Source organism: Lithobates pipiens, unplaced genomic scaffold, assembly GCF_037356315.1.
Source record: "Lithobates pipiens isolate NorthernLeopardFrog02 unplaced genomic scaffold, aLitPip1_a1.2 Scaffold_19, whole genome shotgun sequence".
Lineage (NCBI taxonomy): Eukaryota > Metazoa > Chordata > Amphibia > Anura > Ranidae > Lithobates > Lithobates pipiens.
In genome coordinates, this window is record NW_027507764.1 from 285,971,476 (window position 1) to 285,999,146 (window position 27,671).

Genomic DNA, 27,671 nt, shown 5'->3' on the forward strand with positions numbered 1-27,671 from the left:
CCCTTTCCGAAAGTCCCCCGCTACCTTCTGGGAAACACACAGATCCCAGAGGCAGCGGGTCCATCCTTATTGCGCAGCGAGATTCGCGCATGCGCAGTAGGGAACCGGGAAATTATGCCGAAAGGTTCCACTTCCTGATTCCCATACCCAAGATGGTGGCGGAAGCACCCGGGAGACGATCGAGAGATCGGCTTCGGGTGCCGACATCGCGGGCGCGCTGGGCGGGTAAGTGTCATCATTTTAAAAGTCAGCAGCTGCTGTATTTGTAGCTGCTGGCTTTAAAAAAAAACAAAAAAACGGCGGACTCCCGCTTTAAGTAGTTGGTTTATTCAATTAATAACTTTGGAAAAATTAATTAATTGGGTTGATCCGGGCATCAAATTTAGTTGTTCCAGTTAGTGGGGGAAGGCAGTGGAGGACGAAGTAGAGAGTTGAAGGTAGAGAAGAGTTGACGGGGAGGGGATGATAACTTGTTAATGAGAGTGATAAAATAGGTCTTCTTGGCAGTGAGGAGGTTTGAATTGTATTTTTGGAGGGCAGATTTGTATTGGTTGAAATCTGGTGTGAATTAGGCCTCAAGTTTTGACTGAGCTATCTGCAGGTCTAGGTATTTCAGGTAAGGGGCTTGCACATTCTTGTGTAAAAACAACCACCATATAGTTACTTTTGTGTGTTCATTTTAATTTCAATAGTTTTCTATGTGGTTCTGAAATTGGCAATAAAAGTTAAAAATACTTACAGCTTATAATTTGGAAGTCATATCCCCACATCTTCATATTAAGCAGTGGAAAGGTCATTGGCTATTGACTAATGTAGCAGTGTTTCAATTTATGAATTTTGCAGTGATCCAAGTTCTAATTATTAAAATGTTAAGTAATAAAATTAAAATGTTGTGTATGTAAGTAAACCACTATATAACAATAATAAATTAATGATGGAATTACTGTGATGATGTTCAAAGTAAAACCTACATATATTTCAAAGGCCAAATAATAGGCTTTAGAAATGTCAGCGATTGTATGTTCTAAATGATTATATGGATTATCTGCTTAAAATATTGCAAAGGGAAAACTAAACTACACATAATGTTTTTAATTACTTTGTTGAAAGTAATTTACTTCAAGTAGGCAATGTGTGCTATCAAGTAAAGTATTTGTCAACAAGAGGTTAATTTTATGCTACTAAACAATTAAAATGACTTGTGTAGTTTATTCCCATGATGATGTTGGAGGATAATCATTTTCTAAAAAAACAAAGATTTCTGTATTTTAAATCTTCTGAAGAGCGATGCGGGGAATATAAATGAGTAGAATGCAGATTGCAAAGATTTGTGTGCTCCCTCATATTTTCTGTAAACACAAAAGCATAGGTGGATGCTAACCTGAATGACTCACCCAAGTTCTTGACGGGTAATGCCATCATTATTAAAAATAAGAATACCATGGACAGATGCTGATTGTATTGTCACTTTACTACTTTTAGGAGGCAAAGCGGTTCCAGAACATTGATAAATCCTGGCAGAAGATTATGCAGAGGGCTCATGAGACCACCAATATAGTCCAGTGCTGTGTTGGCGATGAAACATTGGCACAGTTGTTGCCACATTTACTTGAACAGCTGGAGATGTGTCAAAAATCTCTCACTGGATACCTGGAAAAGAAGCGTTTGGTATTTCCTCGGTTTTTCTTTGTTTCAGATCCAGCTCTTCTGGAAATCCTTGGACAAGCATCAGATTCACACACTATTCAGGTAAAACATATATTGTTCGCTAATGTTTATTATTAAAAATATTTTGACTTTCTTAAAGTGAACACAAAAGATAGTCAGCTCATCCTCCATATGCTCTTTTGATGAATCCAGGCTAAGTACAAGATCAGCCTTCTCCTACACACAAACAGAACTGATTCAAAAAAGAATGATCAGCAAACAATGATTAAATAAAATCCAGATGTTTATTATATTTGTTTTAAAACAAAGCATACTAGTACCAGAAGACTGTGTTGATAACAGTGGCGGAATTATAGGGGTCGCCAAGATCGCCGTGGCGACCGGGCCCCTTGCTGCCTGTACTCTTCCATAGGAGGGGAGGCTGATAGGAGCTCCCCGATCATCAGCCGAACTGAAATCGGCACTGTGCGGGAGCTCCTCACATTAGAGTAAAGTGGCGACCGGGCCCCTTGCTGCCTGTACTCTTCCATAGGAGGGGAGGCTGATAGGAGCTCCCCGATCATCAGCCGAACTGAAATCGGCACTGTGCGGGAGCTCCTCACATTAGAGTAAAGTGTGTGTGCTCTTTGTCTCCCCCTACAGTGCAGTACCCGGCAGGAAGAGCCAAGGTAAATGTCTGACGTTTTTTTTTCTATAAGACTAGCTTCTGTATGTGTTTATATGTGTGTGTGTGTGAGCATGCTTGTATGTGTGTGTGTGAGCATGCTTGTATGTGCGTGTGAGCATGCTTGTATGTGTGTGTGTGTGTGTGTGTGAGCATGCATGTATGTATGTGTGTGTGAGAGCATACTTGTATGTGCGTGTGTGTGTGAGCATGCTTGCGTGTGTGAGCATGCTTGTATGTGTGTGTGTGTGAGCATGCTTGTATATGTGTGTGTGTGAGCATGCTTGTATGTGTGTGTGTGTGAGAGCATGCTTGTATGTGCGTGTGTGTGTGTGAGCATGCTTGTATGTGCGTGTGTGTGTGAGCATGCTTGTATGTGTGTGTGAGCATGCTTGTATGTGCGTGTGAGTGTGAGCATGCTTGTATGTGTGTGTGAGCATGCTTGTATGTGCGTGTGTGTGTGAGCATGCTTGTATGTGCGTGTGTGTGTGAGCATGCTTGTATGTGCGTGTGTGTGTGAGCATGCCTGTATGTGCGTGTGTGTGAGCATGCTTGTATGTGCGTGTGTGTGAGCATGCTTGTATGTGCGTGTGTGTGAGCATGCTTGTATGTGCGTGTGTGTGAGCATGCTTGTGTGTGCGTGTGTGTGAGCATGCTTGTGTGTGTGAGCATGCTTGTATGTGTGCGTGTGAGCATGCTTATATGTGTGTGAGCATGCTTGTATGTGTGTGTGTGAGCATGCGTGTATGTGTGTGTGTGTGTGTGAGCATGCTTGTATGTGTGTGTGTGTGTGTGTGTGAGCATGCTTGTATGTGTGTGTGTGTGTGTGTGTGAGCATGCTTGTATGTGTGTGAGCATGCTTGTATGTGTGTGTGTGTGTGTGTGTGAGCATGCATGTGTGTGTGTGAGCATGCATGTGTGTGTGAGCATGCGTGTGTGTGTGTGAGCATGCATGTGTGTGTGAGCATGCGTGTGTGTGTGTGTGTGTGTGTGAGTGTGCATGTATGCATATGTATGTATGTGAATGTGCATGCATTTATCAGTGGCGGTGCATCCAAAAGGGTGCACAGGTGCCGCCCCCTCTCTCCAGCCACCCCCTCTATGACCAATGGATAGATTCATGCATAGCTTAGCATGAATCTATCCATGACCACCGCTGCCACCCCCATATTTAGGTGTCTGGTCCCTTTTGGGGTGTCGGGCACCTGAATTACAGCGGTGGGGGGTGTTTTTGCAGCACCTGATTAGAGCCATGGGCTCTAATAGGCTTCAAAATAGGTGAACTGTGAGCGACGAGTCAGTCTAGCCAGGCGTGTTAGAAAAGTGAATTAATATTCACTTTCCTAACACTGAACCGCCTCTCCACCAATCAGGTGTGCCTCACCACTGTGCCCATCAAATGTCACCGCTGTGCCCATCAAACTCTGCCGCTGTGCCCATCAAACTCTGCCGCTGTGCCCATCAAATGCCACAGCATTTGGGTAACAGACCCATTACCTGATTGGTTGAAACGATAGGCGTCCAATAGCTACGCCTATCAGGAGGAGAGGACGGGATATGAGGATGGCAGGAGATGCATGGAGGACCCCGCTCATGGCCGTTACCCGCTGCCCCACCAAGACAGGGTAAGTGGCGGGCAGAGAGCGAGCAGGTGGTGGGGATTCACAGTGGCAGCATTTGATGGGCACACCAACAGCATTTGATGTGCACAGTGGCGGCATTTGATGGGCACAGTGGCAGCATTTGATGGGTACACTGGCAGCATTTGATGGGCACAGCTGTGGCATTTGATGGGCACAGCGGCAGAGTTTGATGGGCACAGCGGTGACATTTGATGGGCACAGTGGTGACATTTGATGGTACAGTGGTGGCATTTGATGGTACAGTGGTGGCGTTTGATGGGCACAGTGGCTGTAATTGATGTTTTTTAAATCGGTCCCTTTATATGCGGCCACCCACTTGGGACTGGGCCCTGGTGTTCCACCATCGGGCTCGGAGAAAAGAGCCCTGTCCGGAGGTCGGGGGGTGGGGCCCTCCAAGGTTTCTTGCATCGGGGCCCTGAAGGTTCTAGTTATGCCACTGGTTGATAATGTGCTGTGACCTGAAAAAGGTCAAATCCAAATGTGTGAAAGACAGATTTAAATAATTCACAACAGGAGCAATGAAATCTTACCACCTTTTCCTGTATTTTTATGGAAGCAGAAACTTTGGACTTAAGCTGGCTATATGCTTGCAGATTTTCAAATTAACATTCATATGAACATGCGTACCAAAATCCTCAGCACATTTGATAGTTTGATGAATGCCATTCGGAAGTACTTTAAAATTTAGTTTTTCTGTATTTTTGTTCTACTGTACTTTTCATTTCACTTTAAATCAGACTAACAAAGTATGAATAATAGCTGAAAAAGATTACAAAGCAATGGCACTATTTGGATACAGGCCATTTTATACCCATTAAAATGTATCTTTTATATTTTGGTTTCTGTTTTAAACAGCTGACATGTTGATGCATACTTTACAATGATGAAAAGGATCACAGAAAAAAATATAATCCTTTTCTCAGAAAATCTATTTTCTCCAACTTTAGATTTTGTCTCAATGTACTACTGTATTTCAGACACCTAGAGATAGTAGTTTCAGTATCTGCAGCTCTGCCCATAACCAAGGCCATGCTAATGTTCTGTTTCTTCACACCATTTAGTTGTTGATGATGCTTCTTGCCCTACTTTCTAAATCTCTGAAGCTAGAAGTCCATCTTTTATCTCCCTCTTACTCCACTGTACATATCACTTCTCATAGAGGTGCTCATAGCAGCATGGAAATCACTGTTAGCCCTCTGCATTAGCGTGCCTTGGGCAGTCTTTATAGTATGACATATTTTTGAAGTGTATGAATTTGCGGATGCAGTAAATAAGTTGTATTGTTTGTAAATCTTTTTAAAGGCTAATATAAGTAAAATAAGTATTATGAATTTTTATTTTCAGGCTCACCTCCTGAGTTTATTTGACAATGTTAACAGAGTAGGCTTTCACGAGAAGAACTATGATCAAATTTTGTATTTTGAATCTCAAGAAGGGGAAAAAGTTAACCTAGGGGAGCCTGTCAATGCTCAGGTAATATCTGTGATTAGTATTAGTTGAATATTTGCTATAAAATAATATCCTTATCATCATCTGTATAATTAATGATGCCAAACAACATTTGATCTTAAAGTGGTTGTAAACCCTTACAAACCACTTTGACCTACAGGTAAGCCTAGATTAAGGCTTACCTGTAGGTCCAAGCAATATCTCCTAAACCTATATGGTTTAGGAGATATTTGCCTGAAAACGGCGCGCAGGCGCACTGAACGCGGCAGTTCCAAAAATGGAGCTGCCGCATTTGTCGACTCCCGTGCGCATGCGCGGGAGTGACGTCATCGCGGCTTCGCCGAATGACAGCGGCGGAGCTACGAGACGCTACCAGCAAGATGGATGCGGCGGACTACAGGGGACAGCGCGACTTCGCTGGCTCCTGTGTCAGGTAAGTGACACATAATGGGCTACTATGCGATGCATAGTAGTCTATTATGCTTTACCTTTGCAGGGAAAAAAAAGAGGAAGTAAACTCATCAGGGTTTACTTCCTCTTTAAAAGGTTTTCCACATTACACAAAAAAAAAGTTAAATCCTTTTGGCTTCATGTGCAGGTATTTTGATAAGTTCCAACAGTCAGGTATTTTTTAGGGATGGGTTCACACTATAGAACGCAGGGGCTCACAACAGGAGTCCGGTGTGTTTCTATTCACCATATCAGGTCCAATTTCAGCCCAAATTTTGGGCTGAATTTGGACCTGAAACAGACCAAAAGACGCATGGGGCTCCTGTGCAATTTGCACCGGAGCCGCTATGGAGATGTGTGAACCGGCTCCATAAAGATCTGGTCACAATCTCCTGCTGTGCGAATTGGATGTGTGGAAACCCACATTCATTTCACAATAGTGTGAACTGGGAACCCAGCCCTAAATCAGCTCCAAGGTGTTTGAAGCACCAGACTTTGCTCTGCCTTTCCTCAGCTCCTCAGGAACTCTTTAGAAACAACTGATTTCCAGGTTTTGGCTATTTCATATCAAGTGCGGTGACATATACTGTGCTATGCCTGAAGGACTTTAAAATAAGTTTTGGGCAACATTCACATAGCCGTAAACCTTTTACTGATGTTTTTGATACAAAAGTTCCTGTGTAAAGGATACTTTCTTTTAGATCCATTTTTGGAATGTGTAAAATTGTCCTGTTTTTTATTTTTTTTAGTACCAGAGTGCATTTACATCTGGTATACGTGTCCTCAGATGCAGTTTTTTTGGATTATGTGTTACAGATCTGAACAAAGAGCATGTTTACGCACCTGTGTGAATGTCTCCTTTGAAAATAATGCAGCTGCTTTCAAATCAATAAATAAAAACACTTGCAATTGTGTTGTTGTTTTTTTAATGGCCATGTGAATGTAGGCTTAAACATTCCAGTAATAGTAATTTTAGAGCACAAGTTTAGCTCAAGCTAATTCTCAGTTCTGTCAGTCAGAATACTAGACCAATATGTGTGTGTGTTTGGGTGCATTACAATATCACCCAAAACAAGCTCTCCGACTTTTGAGCACTTTAGAGATACTGTAACTATTCTTACTTTTAAAAAATACAATGTTTATGTTTATTAGTATGTCATTTAAAATGGTTATTTCTTGTTGTGATATTTTAACCAAAATTATGTCTCCACCATAATTGTATGTTTTAAAAGTACAAAAAGTTATCAATTTGGTGCCTAAAAAGTCTGTCTTTCTCTTTGGGTGATATTGGAATTCATTATCTTACGAATATGGCACCCTCCAACACTGTGCAGAATATATTTATAGATTTTATTGGGGGTAATAAAACACAGTACACACTACCACACACATACCTCCACCAACAATTTAGGTCATTTGACCAGATGAGCTACATTTATACTGAATGAAGTTCCGTAACATGTGAAAAATAGTTTTCTCTGGAGTATAATCATAGAATGATAAGCCTGTTGGTTATAGTTCTTTATTTATTTATTTAACATTTTTTAGGGAAATGTGGAGACATGGTTGGGTCTTCTGCTCAATGGTGTTAAGAAGACTTTACACAACATAATCAGACAAGCATCCATTGCAATCAGTGATTCAGGTTTCAAGTTGTATGACTTCCAGTCTATGTACCCTGCTCAAATTGGCCTGCTGGGAATTCAGATGATCTGGACAAGAGATGCAGAAGAAGCCTTAAATATGTCAAAAACAGACAAAAAGGTATAATATCAGTGTTTATAATATCAATCTGAGTGGGAAAGACAACAACAGATTTTTATTCTACAGATTAAATTTGTATAAGAAGAAAAACGCTAAAAAATGAATTTATTATTTTTTCACATCAATCTAAGTAATATTGCTGTCAGTTGAAAAAAAAACCCCACAGATATTAACTTCCCTGGCAGTAATCTTGAGTGTGGCCCGTGGTGAATATTCATTATCAAAAGTGGTAACCCTGAGCCACACTCGGGATTGCATCACAGTTTCCTGGGAAAGTTACTTACCTTGTCCCCAGGGTCCTGTGATGTCCTCCCGCTGTGTCCGCGGGCTGTGTACTCTGCCTGATTCATCACTCTGGGCTCTATTACCTGCGAGCAAAAAGTGCAAAAAACAAAAAACATACAGTAAACTGTAATCCTACAGATTCCATTACTGTATCAAATCATTTCACATCCATTTTGTCCCTAATGCTTTGTCCAGTGCACTGCATGCAGTTTTATATTATATATATATGTTCTTTCTGCCTGGAAACTTGAGAATGTCCATAGCAACCAAAAAGCGTCCCTTTACGTCAAAAGCGGTTTTAGACCAGCTACAAAACAGCGATAATAAATCAGAATCACTTGCATAATAGAACGATAGAGATTCGTGGGGAAATTCGTCATCAAACACTGAAAATAACTACAGCGACAATTCTGCAACTGAGCAAATTTCTGTGTTTTTGATTTGATTTGACATAATCATATCGCCAGGGAGGTTAATCAAAATAATAATTTGTCAATTTGTGTAGCTATTATAGTGTGTGTTGCAAATAATGATCCCTTTATAACATCAGAATTTTGTTCTTAAAGGTCATGCAGACAACCAATCAGAAGTTTCTTGATCTGTTGAATGATCTGATTGATATGACGACAAAGGATCTGACCAAAATGGAAAGAACTAAATATGAGACTCTAATTACCATCCATGTTCACCAGAAGGATATCTTTGATGATCTGGTAGGTGACATTTCCAGTAATTTATTTATTCATTTATTTTTTTCTAATAGTGTATATCTACATAATTGCTTGTAAGGAATGCTTAATAACATACAGTAAATTAATTGAAAGTAATTTTAATAGCATGTGAAGTATGTAATATAACGCAAAATGCAATCATTTAGTAATTAATGCAAGATGGCATTGTTGTTTGTTTTGTTCTCCAGGTTCGAATGAACATCAGATCAGCTTCAGATTTTGAATGGCAAAAGCAGTCCAGATTTTATTTCATTGAAGATATAGATAAATGTATCATCCAGATTACGGATGTGGAATTCAGCTACTGCAATGAGTATTTAGGCTGTACTGACAGGCTGGTCATTACCCCTCTGACTGACAGGTATAATGTGTTGGGCGCAAGCTGTATAAACTATACTATTTTAGCATTGTAGTCTAAAGAATATTTAACTTGTGGCAGCAAAATGAACAATCAATGACAAGGTTTACCCAAACAATTCTATCCAAGAGCTAGACCAAACCAAAATATGTAATTACTAGGTATTTTATTATAGCATCCTAAAAAAGAAAACCATACTCAGGTCATTGTTGCTATTTTTCTACAGCAAGATTTTAACATCACTCTAGGTCAAAGAACTGCTTGATGACAACTTTCTGGGTCCCTGCTGCTTCCAAGTGCCTGTGCTCGATGTATATAAAACGCACTCATTTCAAAAGTTCTTGAATGATTTGCAGTATTATTTTGCTCTTAGTAATGGACACTTACTGCAGTTAGGAGGTAGGCTTCCATTGAATCAACAGGAGAGTTCCCTCACCACCTCTATATATTTGGGCTGCTAAGTACCCTATTTTCAAACATGTCTCATTTCATCACAAATCCAGTAATTTATTTTGGCATAGGTGTGCTCTAATATTAAAGAAGTGGTTAAATGGCACTGGGAAAGCTATTGTTTGCAAGTAGGAGATTCCAGAGAGACTGGATTAGGTAGCACAAATTAACAGTCTGATTAAAGACTGTTTATCTTTGCTACCTAGTCCACAAATAACAAAATCAAGTTGTTCTCTTGAGTAGTGATGAATTGAAGTGTGTTCAGACTAGGACTAGAATCCATGTTCTAGCCTGCCAGGAAGCTGTCACGTGTGCGGCCAATGATCTGTGGCCAGGTCGTTGGTGATGGGATATTGACGGAGTCGGTACGCCACATTGTAATGTAAAGGGGCACTGTGATATAATGGTGACTGCACCATAGAGGGGCACTTTAATGATTACAGTGCCCCTTTGCAGTGCAGTCCCCTTAATATTGTAGTGCCCCTTTACATTACAGTGCCCCTAGCAATCACAACCCCCCATCACAGCGCCTCTTGCAGTCATGCCCCTCTTTTGCTATCTGCCACCCCTGCACAGTCCTACTTTGGCAGAAGGAAGCCTGTGTGTCCTCTTCAGAGTCTCCCACCCTACGGACGATGTCATTCTATCAGCTGGGCAGGGGGCGGGAGGAGCTGCAGATCTGGATCGTATTAACAAGCAGGTGATTACCTGCTGGTTATTTTGAAAAGACTTCTGCTCTCTATGCAGATCTCCAGCTCCTCCCATCCCCTGCTCTGTTGATAGGATGACATAATTGGTGGAACGGGAGAGCCGGGAGAGAAGACACAGGCATGGCCACGTAGTGGGAGCTGAGCAGCATTCACAGTCTTGTTAGCCCTGTCTGAATGACATTTTGACGTTTACCTCCCGCTCTGTGGCCCAGTCATCAACAGACCGCTCTTAATAAGACATTCACCCCGGCTTACCCTATGACCAATTTGGGCCTGTATATTGTACAGGACACCAGGGTTGGGTCCTGAATTGCAGATATATTTCCTTACTATTCAGGTTGTGGTCCCTTTTTAAGAGGGACATTTTTAAGGTAATGTTACGTAGTCAGGGGTTCTCACCCATGCAGATTAAGGGGTGTTGGGGGTAGCCCAACTAGAGAAGATAGCAGTGTTTTTCGGTACTCTCTTGATTGCAGAGTCCTTTTTGAGGATCTGGTATTTTTGAGGTTGGAAGAATTTTGGGTGGGAACAACCGCCAAACCCTGACTACAGGGATATTGGTCTTGAAGGGGGTTAAACCAGTGATGGCTGGTGTTTTTTTTTTGGGAATGGCAAAAAACCTACCCCCCTGTTGGTCGTTTGGTCGGTGGCACCCCCCTCCTACCCAGGCACTTATCCCATCGGTTGCAGGCAGGCAGGCTCCTACAGGCAGCAGGCAGCGGCTGGGTTGTGGGCTCCTGTGGGTTGCAGGTTACGGTGTCCTGTGGCAACATGCAGCGTCTCCTGTGTCCTCTCTGCTTCATGATGGCTTCCGCCATGCGGCTCCTCCCTCCTCCCCCTAGGCATCCAATATGATCACCTGTCCTTTCAGCCAATCAGGTGACCGGTGTCAAAACCTGTTTCCTGATTGGCCGGGAGGAGGATTGGTGTTTCAACAGCAAATATTGATTCTCTGTTGTAACACACTTGGGTGGGCTCAGAGCACACTCTCTGCGACCCAAGCCCACCCTATATTGAAGCCTATTAGAGCCTCTGGCTCTAATTGGTATGTCAAAAAAACAGCCCCTCCGCATTTGAATCCATGCTCCAGTGTCCTTTAACGAGCCTCCCCTGGGTTAAACCAGTTGTCGCAAAGTCCAGAAAAGATAGAGGAAATAGCTGTCTACTGGTAGTGAAAGAGTGAGCTGCATACCTGTGTAAGCAGGGTGAACTAAGCTGAGAATTGAGCCACAGTTGCTAAGTTGTGAAAACTTGCTTGGCTGGCGATCACACATATATTTCACATTTTCAGCGTGTTTTTTTTTTTAATAAAACGGGTTTTGTTTATGTGTTTATGAGCATTGTAAACATTGCACTTGTTTTACTTGTGTAAGTTGTATTGAGCACTTGATGATGCCATTTATTAAATTACAATTCTTGTATACATCAAGCATGAGCACTGAGATAGGATCCAAAGCCATGAGACAGGGTAATAATTAGTTTTGTGACCCATACCACTTTTACAAGTATCAGGAAAAAAAGTATATGTTTTTGGATGTGTATAACTAGGGACTTCTGCGCTCTATGGACAATAGAAGAAGACGAAAGCGGCGAGTGAAAAAAGCAGCAATCACTAAGGCTGCTTTCACACTGGGGCGAGAGCAGCGTCGGCGGTAAAGCGCCGCTATTTTTAGCGGCGCTTTACCGTCGTTTTAGCGGCGGTGTGCGGGCGCTAGCGGGGTGGTTTTAACCCCCGCTAGCGGCCGAAAAGGGGTTAAACCCGCCCGCAAAGCGCCGCTGCAGCGGCGCTTTGCCGGCGGTATTGCCGCGGTGTCCCATTGATTTCAATGGGTAGCAGCGGTATAGGAGCGGTGAATACACCGCTCCTTCACCGCTGCAAAGATGCGGCTGGCAGGACTTTTTTCACCGTCCTGCCAGCGCATCGCTCCAGTGTGAAAGCCCTCCGGCTTTCACACTGGAGTTAAAGGGGCCGGTTTTTTTCAGGCGTTACACAGGCGCTATTTATAGCGCTGTAACGCCTGAATACCGCCCCAGTGTGAAAGCAGCCTAAATGAGTTGGCTCTCACTGATATAAACAACAAAATAAGGGTGTGATGCGCTAATTTCCAAATAAATAAATAAAATAGCCACAATAATGACAAAAACAATAATGTGCAAATATATTCAAAAATGAAAAAAATTATTTAAAGTGCAACCATGCATTAATAAATCAGAAGGTGACTATGTGCATCATATATATAGGATATGCTGCAATAAATCTAAGATATGCTGCAATAAATCGCAAGGTGACTATGTGCACAAAAAATCATAAGGTTTGCCACAAACACCAGAATTCATACACAAAACAGTGTAAAAATAATTAAATGTGTAAAAAATGAAACCGATAGTGACAGATGATAATGTGAACAATAAAACAAAATCTCAATCCAAGTGACAGCAGTGAATCGCATTAAAGTGTCCCATACATAATCAGATCAGATAGTGCAATTCGGTAAACACACTGGGTTAAAAGTGCAACGTGCTGAGCCAACAATCCTTCAGTGATGATCCATGCAAATGATGCTAATGCTATGCAATTACCTCACCGCTGTAAGGTAAAACAGCGAAAATAATTCTGGACGCCCAGGTAGCAAGGGATGATCACAGGGATGGCTGTGCAGCAGGCTCTTGGAGACTTCTCTAACTTCCTCATATGTGATGAATGGTGGATAAGCTCAGAGGAATGAACCAGAGAGAACCGCCATAGTGTAGTAATTCAAACATGTAAAATTTATTGAAAATTTAAAACTACTCACAAGAGAGATAGGAATATACACATTGACAAACAGCAGCAGACCGGATATGAACGTTACTTCCGGGTTCCTACGCGTTACGTCGTCAAGACTTCAACTGGGATATTTTCAAAGGGTACCGGAAGTGGTTTATGAGTGTACTGTACTAAGTCAGATAGAGTCCAAATGGATATTTACCCTTAATACTTTTGCCCCCAGGGGATTGAACATAGAGTTCGATTTGAACTGTTTCATTAGCGATCTGTAGCCCCCCATAGACACTCTTTCTCCATGGTAAATTTAGCCTGTGAGGCCTTTTTATGCATTTTTTCGGCATTCCTACTTTAATATTTTTTTAAGGGATTGTTTTTATAAGGTCATTGCGACGTTTTAAATCAATTTTTTTGTCTCCTTTATTGTATATGGCCTGAATATTTTCGTGATTTCATCTATTTTAGGTTTTATACATATATATTCATCTTCCGTATACTTATTTTATACCAATATGCTCCTTTAAATTAATTGCTATGTTTTGGTGATTTGTGTAATGTGAACGCCATTTCCGAGCCTCTCTTCGCGCAAATATATTTTTATGGAATATTTTTAATAATTTTAAAATATTTTAAAAAGAAAAATAAAATAATTTTAGAAATATATTTAAAAAAATTTTCATCAGCTATTCAAATATGCTTTGTAACCGTTTTTAGTCAAAGTAATTTTTTAGATATATATTTTCTCCTTGTTCAAGATATTTATGTATATGCACCTATACATATATATATGCATATGCGGTTGGTTATTTTTCAATTATTAGTGATCTCCCCTTATGGCTGTTTTTGATATATTGTTTTGAAATATCCTTTTATGCTTACTGGCAATTCACTTCTATTATCTGCCGCCTATATATAATGGCCGTTCTGATGTTGGTTTAGTACAACATCAACCACCAGAAAAATGGCTGCCTACATAGTCCTAAAATAATTCAGACAAAATGGCCGCCGGGCGTGCTCTATCGGTTCTAAAATTCTTTCCGATGGACACTATTTTTGTATGTTTAACGTGTGCATACTTGTAGCCGGCGTAATGTACTACTATTATTTTCGGCAACGGGTTTAAACGTTGGAATTATTTTTGTCGTTTTTTCCGTCCTCCCCTTTCCCCCTGACGGCCGCTATAACTATGTGTGCCTTCAGTGGGTGGTGTACTTAGTTAGGGACACACCCGTCCGTTCTGATTGGCCCGCTCCCGCCAGCGCTAGTGGTCACACATAGCGGCAGTATGCTAATTAGAGGGCGGCGTAGTCCCGCCCAGTACACTCATAAACCACTTCCGGTACCCTTTGAAAATATCCCAGTTGAAGTCTTGACGACGTAACGCGTAGGAACCCGGAAGTAACGTTCATATCCGGTCTGCTGCTGTTTGTCAATGTGTATATTCCTACCTCTCTTGTGAGTAGTTTTAAATTTTCAATAAATTTTACATGTTTGAATTACTACACTATGGCGGTTCTCTCTGGTTCATTCCTCTGAGCTTATCCACCATTCATCACATATGAGGAAGTTAGAGAAGTCTCCAAGAGCCTGCTGCACAGCCATCCATGTGATCATCCCTTGCTACCTGGGCGTCCAGAATTATTTTCGCTGTTTAACAGCGGTGAGGTAATTGCATAGCATTAGCATCATTTGCATGGATCATCACTGAAGGATTGTTGGCTCAGCACGTTGCACTTTTAACCCAGTGTGTTTACCGAATTGCACTATCTGATCTAATTATGTATGGGACACTTTAATGCGATTCACTGCTGTCACTTGGATTGAGATTTTGTTTTATTGTTCACATTATCATCTGTCACTATCGGTTTCATTTTTTACACATTTAATTATTTTTACACTGTTTTGTGTATGAATTCTGGTGTTTGTGGCAAACCTTATGATTTTTTGTGCACATAGTCACCTTGCGATTTATTGCAGCATATCTTAGATTTATTGCAGCATATCCTATATATATGATGCACATAGTCACCTTCTGATTTATTAATGCATGGTTGCACTTTAAATAATTTTTTTCATTTTTGAATATATTTGCACATTATTGTTTTTGTCATTATTGTGGCTATTTTATTTATTTATTTGGAAATATGTTTTTGGATGTTTAAATCATGTTGGGGTTTGTGAATGATATACAAAATCAGGAAATATAGTTATTTTAATGATGCTATAATAGGTATTAACCATATTTTTGGGTTATATTTTTGAGGTCTGTTATAAAAGATTTCACATAAAATTCACCATGCGACCTCCTTTGGTCTCCTTTGCAAATTATTAATAATACATTCAGACCTCAGGTGCAGACCTCTGCCATTTCACATTACCATGGCCACTATGTCAGCCACTGATGCATGCTTAGGATAGCACATTGTAATGGCTCAGAGGAGAAAATTGTAGAAAAATGTAAAATAATGCATTTGGATGGAAAAAATATGAATGCTATCTATATACTAGGGGGTGAACCTGAGGGGGAATCTAGGATGGAAAAGGACCTGGGGGTCCTAGTAGATGATAGGCTCAGCAATGGTAAGCTGCTGCTAACAAAGCAAACAGAATAATGGCATGCATTTAAAAGGGGACCAACTCCAGAGATAAAACAATAATTCTCCCACTCTACAAGACTCTGGTCTGGCCGCACCTAGAGTATGCTGTTCAGTTCTGGACACCAGTCCTCAGAAAGGAGGTACTGGGAAAGGAGTGAGTACAAAGAAGGGCAACTAAGCTAATAAAGTGTCTGGAGGATATTAGTTATGAGGAAAGGTTGCGAGCACTGAACTTATTCTCTCTGGAGAAGAGACGCTTGAGAGGGGATATGATTTCAATTTACAAATACCGTAACGGTGACCCCACAATAGGGATAAAACTTTTTCGCGGAAGGGAGTTTAACAAGACACATGGCCAATCATTAAAATTAGAAGAAAATAGGTTTAATCTTAAATTATGTAGATGGTTCTTTACTGTAAGAGCGGCAAGGATGTGGAAATGCCTTCCACGGGTGGTGGTCTCAGAGGGGTGCATCGATAGTTTCTAAAAAAAACTATTAAATAAGCACCTGAACAACCACAACATACAGGGATATACAATGTAATACACACACACACAGGTTGGACTTGTGTCTTTTTTCAACCTCGCTTACTATGTAACTATATGTAAGGAGAATGTAAATGCTGCCTGCAGGTTGGGGCCGTGTAAAATTGAAAAAATATCCTCAAAGTCTAACTCCAGCAAAAGAGCTACATGTGAAATAGCTGCCAAACAGAGAGCTGTTTATCTGCCAAAGGATTTCAATTTCTGTTCATTTAGTCCAGCTGTAGGGAACCTCGGCTCTCCAGCTGTTTTGAAACTACAAGTCCCATGAGACATTGCAAGACCCTAACAATCACAGGCATGACTTCTAGAGGCAGAGGCATGATGGGATTTGTAGTTTCAAAACAGCTGGAGAGCCGAGGTTTCCTACCCCTGATCTAGTCCTACAGTTTACACAACCCTGCTACACCGCACACCTTCTCTGGCAGGCGAGAAGGCATCATTTTTCTCTGCTGCAGTTATCCCTCCCCATGCTGTGACTGAAAAGTGAAAGAAGTAGCAACAGACTAATGAGCTCATCTCTCTGTCACTCTGCTGTCTCCTCCTATCAGCATGATCCTTGTTAGCACATGAACAATGTAGCATAGCTGATTGACTGAATTGAGATATGCACACAACTGGCATAAAACTATATAAAACAATAGAATTATATATTAAGAAGAAAGAGCTGCATTCATTTGTGACTAGTGATGGACGAACTTCCGACGGGACGTTTCGCGAACCACGATCACGGCCGATAGTTCGCGAACCGTAACGTTCGCGGCGGGCCCCATTGACTTCAATGGGAGGCGAACTTTACAAAGCTACAGGTCAAATTTGCAGCCACAAAATAATTACTAGCTGTGCACACATAGTCCCACCACATGGCCAATGACATAACACATGTATGAGGTGAATCTGGGATCGACAACTACAAGCATTCTTTTTTTATATGTGAAATTCTGACAATTCAGGACTCATGAGGCAATGGAGGCGAGGGAAGGTCAGGGTAGGCAAAGAAGAGGGTGCAGGAGATGATCACCAGCACCGTGATATAGAGCACTGACACCTGCACAGTGATAGAGTGATCTGACATCAGCAGCGTGACATAAAGCACTGACACCAGCACCGTGATATACAGCACTGACACCTGCACCGTAAGCAGCCCCAGGAGGAAGTCAGCATAGCACAGGGATGGTTGGAGCCCCTCATAATGAGCATAGCACAGGGATGGTGGGAGCCCCTCATAATATGCACAGCAGAGATACAGCCCCAGGAGGAAGTCAGCATAGCACAGGGATGGTGGGAGCCCCTCATAATAAGCATCCCCAGAAGGAAGTCAGCATAGCACAGGGATGGTGGGAGCCCCTCATAATAAGCAGCCCCAGGAGGAAGTCAGCATAGCACAGGGATGGTGGGAGCCCCTCATAATGAGCATAGCACAGGGATGGTGGGAGCCCCTCATAATGAGCATAGCACAGGGATGGTGGGAGCCCCTCATAATAAGCAGCCCCAGGAGGAAGTCAGCATAGCACAGGGATGGTGGGAGCCCCTCATAATAAGCAGCCCCAGGAGGAAGTCAGCATAGCACAGGGATGGTGGGAGCCCCTCATAATGAGCATAGCACAGGGATGGTGGGAGCCCCTCATAATGAGCATAGCACAGGGATGGTGGGAGCCCCTCATAATATGCACAGCAGAGGTACAGCCCCAGGAGGAAGTCAGCACAGCACAGGGATGGTGGGAGCCCCTCTTAATAAGCAGCCCCAGGAGGAAGTCAGCATAGCACAGGGATGGTGGGAGCCCCTCATAATAAGCAGCCCCAGGGGGAAGTCAGCATAGCACAGGGATGGTGGGAGCCCCTCATAATGAGCATAGCACAGGGATGGTGGGAGCCCCTCATAATATGCACAGCAGAGGTACAGCCCCAGGACGAAGTCAGCACAGCACAGGGATGGTGGGAGCCCCTCATAATAAGCAGCCCCAGGAGGAAGTCAGCATAGCACAGGGATGGTGGGAGCGCCTCATAATAAGCAGCCCCAGGAGGAAGTCAGCATAGCACAGGGATGGTGGGAGCCCCTCATAATGAGCATATCACAGGGATGGTAGAAGCCCCTCATAATGAGCATAGCACAGGGATGGTGGGAGCCCCTCATAATGAGCATAGCACAGGGATGGTGGTAGCCCCTCATAATATGCACAGCAGAGGTACAGCCCCAGGACGAAGTCAGCACAGCACAGGGATGGTGGGAGCCCCTCATAATAAGCAGCCCCAGGAGGAAGTCAGCATAGCACAGGGATGGTGGGAGCCCCTCATAATAAGCAGCCCCAGGAGGAAGTCAGCATAGCACAGGGATGGTGGGAGCCCCTCATAATGAGCATAGCACAGGGATGGTGGGAGCCCCTCATAATATGCACAGCAGAGGTACAGCCCCAGGACGAAGTCAGCACAGCACAGGGATGGTGGGAGCCCCTCATAATGAGCATAGCACAGGGATGGTGGGAGCCCCTCATAATAAGCAGCCCCAGGAGGAAGTCAGCATAGCACAGGGATGGTGGGAGCCCCTCATAATAAGCAGCCCCAGGAGGAAGTCAGCATAGCACAGGGATGGTGGGAGCCCCTCATAATGAGCATAGCACAGGGATGGTGGGAGCCCCTCATAATGAGCATAGCACAGGGATGGTGGGAGCCCCTCATAATATGCACAGCAGAGGTACAGCCCCAGGAGGAAGTCAGCACAGCACAGGGATGGTGGGAGCCCCTCTTAATAAGCAGCCCCAGGAGGAAGTCAGCATAGCACAGGGATGGTGGGAGCCCCTCATAATAAGCAGCCCCAGGGGGAAGTCAGCATAGCACAGGGATGGTGGGAGCCCCTCATAATGAGCATAGCACAGGGATGGTGGGAGCCCCTCATAATATGCACAGCAGAGGTACAGCCCCAGGACGAAGTCAGCACAGCACAGGGATGGTGGGAGCCCCTCATAATAAGCAGCCCCAGGAGGAAGTCAGCATAGCACAGGGATGGTGGGAGCGCCTCATAATAAGCAGCCCCAGGAGGAAGTCAGCATAGCACAGGGATGGTGGGAGCCCCTCATAATGAGCATAGCACAGGGATGGTGGAAGCCCCTCATAATGAGCATAGCACAGGGATGGTGGGAGCCCCTCATAATGAGCATAGCACAGGGATGGTGGTAGCCCCTCATAATATGCACAGCAGAGGTACAGCCCCAGGACGAAGTCAGCACAGCACAGGGATGGTGGGAGCCCCTCATAATAAGCAGCCCCAGGAGGAAGTCAGCATAGCACAGGGATGGTGGAAGCCCCTCATAATAAGCAGCCCCAGGAGGAAGTCAGCATAGCACAGGGATGGTGGGAGCCCCTCATAATGAGCATAGCACAGGGATGGTGGGAGCCCCTCATAATATGCACAGCAGAGGTACAGCCCCAGGACGAAGTCAGCACAGCACAGGGATGGTGGGAGCCCCTCATAATAAGCAGCCCCAGGAGGAAGTCAGCATAGCACAGGGATGGTGGGAGCCCCTCATAATAAGCAGCCCCAGGAAGAAGTCAGCATAGCACAGGGATGGTGGGAGCCCCTCATAATGAGCATAGCACAGGGATGGTGGGAGCCCCTCATAATGAGCATAGCACAGGGATGGTGGTAGCCCCTCATAATATGCACAGCAGAGGTACAGCCCCAGGAGGAAGTCAGCACAGCACAGGGATGGTGGGAGCCCCTCATAATAAGCAGCCCCAGGAGGAAGTCAGCACAGCACAGGGATGGTGAACTTTACAAACCTACAGGTCATATTTGCAGCCACAAAATAATTACTAGCTGTGCACACATAGTCCCACCACATGGCCAATGACATAACACATGTATGAGGTGAATCTGGGATCGGCAACTACAAGCATTCTTTTTTTTATATGTGAAATTCTGAAAATTCAGGACTCTTGAGACAATGGAGGCGAGGGAAGTTCAGGGTAGGCAAAGAAGAGGGTGCAGGAGATGATCACCAGCACCGTGATATAGAGCACTGACACATGCACCGTGATAGAGAGCACTGACATCAGCACCGTGACATAAAGCACTGACACCAGCACTGTGATATACAGCACTGACACCTGCACCGTAAGCAGTCCCAGGAGGAAGTCAGCATAGCACAGGGATGGTGGGAGCCCCTCATAATGAGCATAGCACAGGGATGGTGGGAGCCCCTCATAATATGCACAGCAGAGGGTGCAGAAGAGTAAGGCTGAGTGAGCCACTCAACCAATTCTGGTGCTTCCTTTGACGTAATCGCATGCACCTTCTGCAATATCCCACTTTGGCTCAAGCCTGTTGCTCCTGCCCTACCCCTACCACCCCTGCGGAAGGGCCTGCCTCTTCCTCTGCCTGTCATTTTTTAAATGACCCTGTGACAAAACTCTCTACAGAAGTGCAGTATGTATGTGGAAGAAGGTATATAACACCCTGCTTCAATCTATTGTTTTTGGGGGCCACTGGTCTATCACACCAGTTACAATACTTTTTTTTTGGATTGTGTTTGTCACTCTTTGTAGTATCACTGCAGAACCGCTCAGCAGTCACAATGCTGCACAGTGGAAACGCACTATACTATGCTTTCTATATGTGCAAGTATTTTATACGTGTATTACACAACTATATACTGCACACCAAATAGTACACCTATACCAGTCCTTAAGGACCTTTGTAGAACTAGTAGGTTGTGTTTAGCAGACTGTACCTCACTCAACCCTATATACTGTAGTACGCTATACCTTACCAGTCCTTAGAAGGACCTTTGTGGAACTAGTAGGTTGTGATTAGCAGACTGTACCTCAGTCCCTATACTGATAAAGGACTGCTGCAGAATAGGGCAGCAATCAGCAGTAGTGCACCTCAACCCTATATATTGTGGACCTATACCAGTCCTTAAGGATTAGCAGACTGTACCTCACTCAACCCTATATACTGTAGTACGCTATACCCTACCAGTCCTTATAAGGACCTTTGTGGAACTAGTAGGTTGTGATTAGCAGACTGTACCTCAGTCCCTATACTCATAAAGGACTAGTGCAGCAGAAGGGCAGCAGTCAAGTATAATATTCTTTCTATATTTGGAAGAAAGAATATTATACGTGTACAACCCTATTACCATACCAGTCCTAAAAAGGACCTTTGTGGATCTAATAGTAACAGCTAATGATTAAACTGACTGTCCCTCACTGCTACACACAGCTTCTTGTCTGTCCCTATTTAAACTGACAAAACACAGGCTGCTGCAACAATAACTTAAATAGCACTGCACTCAAAACTATATCCTGTACTACTACACCATACCAGTCCTGAAAAGGACTTTTGTGGACCTAATAGTAACAGCTAATGATTAAACTGACTGTCCCTGCTACACATAGCGTCCTGTCTCTCCCTGCACTCACTAAAGACAGGCTGCTGGATTTACAAGCACAGCAGTTCACTCAACCCTATATACTGTACTACTCCTATACCATACTAGTCCTTAAAAGGACTTTTGTGAACCTAATAGCTAGCGATTTGTGTCACTGCAGTTTCTCCCTGCTCCACACAGCAACCTCTCCCTATAGCGACAGTAGAAAGAATGTAAAATGGCCGCCGGATCGGGTCTATTTATAAGTTAGGGGAAATGTCCAAGTGTCCATGTGCTGTAATGTCTCAATTGGCTGTCCTGTACCACATGATGGATGTGTCATCATAGGTCAAAGTTCTTTTACACAGTAAACACGTAAGTCCGCCGGGCGAACAGCGGCAATAGTCGCCGATCGGGCGGACCGCGAACAGTCGAAATTTGCCGCGAACCGACCGCCGGGCGAACAGTTGGGCCATCCCTGTTTGTGACTTTTGATTTTGCCTAGCTTCATCTTTAATAAAGCAAGTATAGTATATTAGTGCACTCGTGTGAAAGATTTAGATCAATATTTATGTAGGTAGGTAAATATCCACGCTCAGTAAAACCTTAACATCAAATAGCAGCTGAACACCATAACCCAGATACTGCAAAGGAAAGATAAAAGTGCAGCGCTTATACTATAAATAATGATTAAATAATCACACAAATTGAAGTGCAAAAAAACTGGTGTCACTAAATAAGCAAAATATAGTGACATATAAGTATACAATTGAAAATTGGTGAAAAAAAAATTAAGGTCCATGAATTATAAATAAATATCCATAAATGTAACAAAGACCATCAGATAAATAATTTGATTAAATTTGTTGTGCTTGACCACGTGGAACCCGTCACCTCTAATCACTACTAATAAGATGGAGGCATACCGGATCGCCAGCGACCCCCCTATATTATAATATTTATGTAGTTCTGCAATATAAACTTGCAAGCCAAACTGACTTTTGATGCCTTTGAGAATGGTAAATTAAATCAGTTTATATCATTTAGAAAAGGAGGTCAGGAGGGTTATGGGTTTCTAAAAAATGCAATGGTGTGTGGTTGTGTATGATATTATTCTGAATATATCTCTTCTTCCTTCTCTTCTTTATCTCTTCTTCTTTGGATGTTTAAGTATGTTACCATTTGCATTTTTATGTTGCAATATCATTTTATTTTGTTGAACTTTCCAGGTGTTACATTACCCTTTCTCAGGCTCTAGGCATGAGCATGGGTGGAGCACCAGCGGGCCCTGCTGGGACTGGAAAGACTGAAACAACTAAGGACATGGGCAAGTGTCTTGGAAAATATGTTGTGGTTTTCAACTGCTCTGATCAGATGGACTACAGAGGACTGGGTCGTATATACAAAGGTATATTATTTCCATTTCAGAGCTTTAAAATACATTTGTAAACTTTGTATATTGTTATCATACAAAAATCTCTCAATCAGCCTCAACAATATCAAAACTGTTAGTAACTACTTCTTCCCTTTTCACAACATTACAACTCACAACTGGTTGCTACCAGTAGATGGCAATCAACGACAGGTCAGCATGGAGCTGCCTTTTTTGTCTCTAGTTATGGAAATTAAAGTAAGTTAATTACCGTAGACTAATTTGAACACATGGAAAAGAAAATCTGAAATGTTTGGCACATATATAAATTAATGGTGCATTTAATTTGAATATGCTTAAGTTGCTGTATTGAGGATGATTACAAAGCAAAGTTTGTAAGGCTGATTTTAAAAGTACTGCTGGTGGGGTTCACGATAATGAATTTTTAAATTTATATTATGGCAAACATAACAAAATAGGCCATGTTCTTTAACAATTTACAAAAGTATAGTGCTCTGGGTTTTTTTTTTTTTTTTAATCAACAGTGTATTCTATTTATCACCAGGGATCCATATTTTACCTAATATAAGTGCATCATTTTGTGATCAGTTCCTCTAAAATTCATACTTGTAACCAGGAAGGTGAGGCCTATCTCCCTCAAAATGTCTCATTAAACACAATGGGGGTTATTTATGAAAGGTAACTCCACTCTGTACTGCAAGTGCACTTGGAAGTGCAGTCGCTCTAAATCTAAGGGGTAGATTTGAAATGAGGGGAAGCTCTGCTGATTTGATCATCCAATCATGTACAAGCTAAAATGTTGTTTTTTATTTGCCCTGCATGTCCCCCTCGGATCTACAGCGACTTTACTTCCAAGTGCACTTGCAGTGCAAAGTGGATTTTCCTTTAGTAAATAAACCCCTATATGTATTATATCAGCATAATGAAATATGATGCAGAAGTGAAAGTAGCCACATAGAAACATACAATAAAAAATATACCCTTTACTATTCTTAATTTAGATGTTGACACCAATACTATGTTACAAAGCTATTGCTGCATTGTTTGATATCCTTTACAAACCTGTTTTTAAAGTACAATTAGAGAGGTTCACTATATAACTGACTACTATACAGTAAAGATAAATAATACATCGGGCTTTTGCGGCATTGAAAAATTGAGAACTATATTCTAATTGATTCTTAGTTAGACAAATCTAAAATAATAAATAGTACTGCAATTAATAATACTGTCTAAATATAGTATACTTGCCTCCATTAGCCTTCTGACAATAATATGTTGAGTGTAACCTTGAGACCTTAGTGAATAATGCTGGTAACCACATTTCTGTGTTACAAGGGTTAACAAGCTCTGCAATCATTTGTTAATTCTGAGCTTTCTGAGTTCTAATGTAAAGGAAAAAGAAGTGTGTCTGCTTGAAAAGTATTTAAGAGCTTAAGCGAAGGACTGAATGGAAAGCCATCTTCTTGTTATTAGTAGGAACAGAAAGTGTCCAAGGTCATGTTATCAGAAAAATGCATCCCCAAGAGAAAGAGTGCAAAGAATAACGGAAAATTTATGTCAAATACTTACCGTAATTTTCCTTTCCTGATGGACTCCATGACAGCCTACGTGTGGGTTTAGTCCCGCCTCCATTACCCTATAGGACGACACTCCCATAAATCTTTGCTCCCTGCCACAGGCCTTGTTCGGTAACTATTCTACTCCAGCCATTTGGGAGGGAACTCCTGCTGCCATGGAGTCCATCAGGAAAGGAAAATTACGGTAAGTATTTGACATAAATTTTCTGTTTTCCTGACAGACTCCATGGCAGCCTACGTGTGGGAAATAACTCGCCAAGACACACCCGGGTGGGCAAAAATGCTGCTTAACAAAGATTTATTTGACACCGTCAACTGACAAAACTTTAACTCCAAAGTCAACTGAGGATAAAGCCGCTGGCTCAACACAATAATGAGACATAAAGGTGTGAATGGAAGACCACGAGGCCGCCCTGCATATCACGTCAGGGGCCACATGGCGAGAAGCTGCCCATGAGGTAGAAAGACTTCTGGTCGAATGTGCCGTCACCGCCTGAGGAGGAGCCAAGCCCTTTTCTCTGTATGCCCACTGGATTGCTTGAACTATCCATGCTGCAATTGCCCTGACTGATGCTCTAGTGCCCTTGTTCTTCCCACAGAACAGAACGAACAAGAAGTCCGACTGCCGGAACGGAGCTGTAGCTTCCAAGTAGAGCTTTAATGAGCGTCCAACGTCAAGAGGATGAATTTCCGAGGAATCCGAGGATCTGAATAAGGGTAGAGAGATTTCCTGATTTTCATGAAAAACCGAAGTGGCCTTAGGGTTTGACCCCAACATTGGAACTAGGACCACTCTGTCCGGAAAAAAAGTTAGAAAAGGCTCCTTGACTCCTAGAGCTTGAATCTCTGACACTCGTTTCGCTGAGGTGACCGCCACCAGGAACGCGGTTTTCAAGGTGAGTTCTCTGATGGAGAGAACCTTATTGAGCAGAGAAAAGAAGTCCAGAACTAGAGGCAGATCCCATTTAGGGAATCTGGGTTTTCTTTGAGGTCTTAATCTTACTGCACCCTTGAAGAACAGCTGGATAAGGGCATGCTTGGCTCACTGAACCCCTGTAAAAGCGGAAATAGCCGAGACTTGAACCCGAAGGGAGCTAACTGATAAAGGTAAGTCCAAGCCTGATTGCAGGAACCCCAACACGTCCTGAACTGTGGGTGAAACATAGGAACTGGTTCTGGAGGACACATAAGAAACGAACTTGGCCCAGATTCGTTCATACACCTTATTAGTGCTTCTTCTCCTTGCACTTAGGAGAGTGGAAATGGCTTCCTTAGCACACCCTAGTGCTTCCAGCCTTCCCCTCTCAAGAACCAGACCTTCAACAAGGGGTGAGCCGGACATGGATGGAGAACCGACCCTTGGGAGAGAAGGTCCCGTCTGGATGGAAGAGGAACCGGGTCCCAAAAGCTGAGGAGGGATAGGAGAGGAAACCAGGGCCTGTTGGGCCAGTACGGGATTATTGCCAATACTTCTACTCCTTCCCATCTGAGTCTCTTTAGGAATTGGAAGATGATTGGCGTTGGAGGGAAGGCATATGCCTTGTGGAATCGCCACTGCTCTGTTAAGGCATCTATCCCGTAGGCCTGCGGATCCTTGAACCTTGAATAGAACCTTGTTAGCTTCCTGTTGAAACGAGAGGCGAATAGGTCCACTTCTGGAGACATCCCCAGGGATAGAACCCACTGAAACACCTCTTCGTGAAGGGTCCACTCGTTGTTGTCCAAGTGGACTCGTGATAGAAAGTCCGCTTGGACATTGAGGACTCCAGGTACATAGGCTGCTGTTAGGTTGGCCAGGTTCCTCTGGGCCCAACGCATTATTGGATCCCCTTCCTTCAGCAAAGACCGACTTCTGGTGCCCCCTTGCTTCCTCACGTATGCGACCGCAGTCGTATTGTCCAGCCTGAGGACTACGGATGCACCCACTATCAGATGTGGAAACGCCAACAGCGCTAGGAAGGCTGCTCGTAGTTCCAACACATTCGACACTATTCCCCGAGAGGGAAAGTCCCAAATGCCCTGAGCCACTTCCGAAAGACAATGTGCCCCCCAGCCCTTGTTGCTGGCATCTGACGTTACTGAGATCCATTTGATTGTCAGAAGAGAATGACAATTCAGTAGATTCTCCCGACGAAGCCACCAAAGGAGGGAACCTCTCATGGTCTGAGTAACTTCGATGGACTGGGCCTTTTCTCCCGACCATTGACGAAAAAACCCCATCTGAAAGGGGCGCATCCTCCATTGTGCCCACTTCACCATCGGTATAGTAGACACCATGGTGCCTATGATCTTTAGGCAATGAAGAGCACTGAGACGAGATGAGGAGAGAGCCAGGTGGATCTTGTCCCGTACTACTGCAATCTTCTCCTCGGGCAGAGAGATGGTACCTTTTGCCGTATTGAATAGGGCGCCAAAGGAACACGAGAGACTGTGTAGGAACCAACTGGCTTTTCTCTAAATTCAGGAGCCAACCGAATTCCTTGAGGGTTGCAATGACTTGATCCCTGTGGCTCAAGAGACAATCCTTGTCCTGAGCGAGAAGAAGCAAATCGTCCAGATAATGATGAATCCGGATCTTTCTGACTCTCAACAAGGCTACAACTGCTAGAAGGACCTTCGAGAAAGTGCGAGGGGAGGTTGACAGACCGAAAGGAAGGCAAGTAAACTGTAAATGAAGCTTGCCAATGGAAAAACAAAGAAACTGTTGGAACTCTGTGGCCACTGGGACGTGAAAATAGGCGTCTTTGAGGTCTATTGAAACAAGCCAGTCCCCTGGCTGCACTGATTGTTGAGTCGTGGACAGCGTTTCCATTTTGAACGTTTCCTTTTTTATGCAGCGATTTAGACGCGTCAGGTCTATTACGGGTCTCCATGTACCGTTCTTCTTCTGGACCAGGAAAAGAGGCGAATACATTCCCCTGCTGCGCTGGACGTCTGGAACAGGAATAGTGGCACCTTGATCCAGTAAAGATTTTATGTAAGTTAGAAGAATTTGTCTTTTTTCTTCCGACTTTGGAATGGATGTGGGAACAAACTTGAGTTTGGGTACACTGCTGAACGTCCACGTGTGTCCGGAGGAAACCGTCTTGACGGTCCAAAAATCCTGGATCAAGGCCGCCCAAACGTGCCGAAAGTGGAACAAACGTGCTCCTACCCGGACCGCCTGGACGGGCTCGATCTCAAAAGGACTTAGTCGGCTCCTTCTCCCCCATTGAACTGCTTTTTGCAGACTTTTTGAGAGATGTCTGTCTG

At 43.3% G+C, this 27,671-nt stretch overlaps 1 protein-coding gene and 1 long non-coding RNA gene across 3 annotated transcripts in view; one reads left to right on the forward strand and one right to left on the reverse strand.

Annotated features, from left to right (window-relative positions):
• Window positions 1–27,671, forward strand: part of LOC143996736 (dynein axonemal heavy chain 5-like) — a 638,308-nt gene that overhangs the window by 227,325 nt on the left and 383,312 nt on the right. For both annotated transcript variants that reach the window (XM_077491993.1, XM_077491994.1), the window contains exons 37-42: window positions 1,483–1,749; window positions 5,320–5,448; window positions 7,423–7,638; window positions 8,490–8,636; window positions 8,843–9,015; window positions 22,676–22,854. In XM_077491993.1, the coding sequence (XP_077348119.1) occupies window positions 1,483–1,749; window positions 5,320–5,448; window positions 7,423–7,638; window positions 8,490–8,636; window positions 8,843–9,015; window positions 22,676–22,854 (1,111 nt within the window). The remainder of the gene's footprint in view (window positions 1–1,482; window positions 1,750–5,319; window positions 5,449–7,422; window positions 7,639–8,489; window positions 8,637–8,842; window positions 9,016–22,675; window positions 22,855–27,671) is intronic.
• LOC143996738 (uncharacterized) overlaps window positions 7,381–27,671 on the reverse strand; it is a 74,891-nt gene continuing 54,600 nt past the window's right edge. Inside the window, exons 2-3 of the long non-coding RNA XR_013277589.1 lie at window positions 7,923–8,006; window positions 7,381–7,610 (exon numbers count right to left, since the gene is read on the reverse strand). This is a non-coding gene — a long non-coding RNA (uncharacterized LOC143996738). The remainder of the gene's footprint in view (window positions 7,611–7,922; window positions 8,007–27,671) is intronic.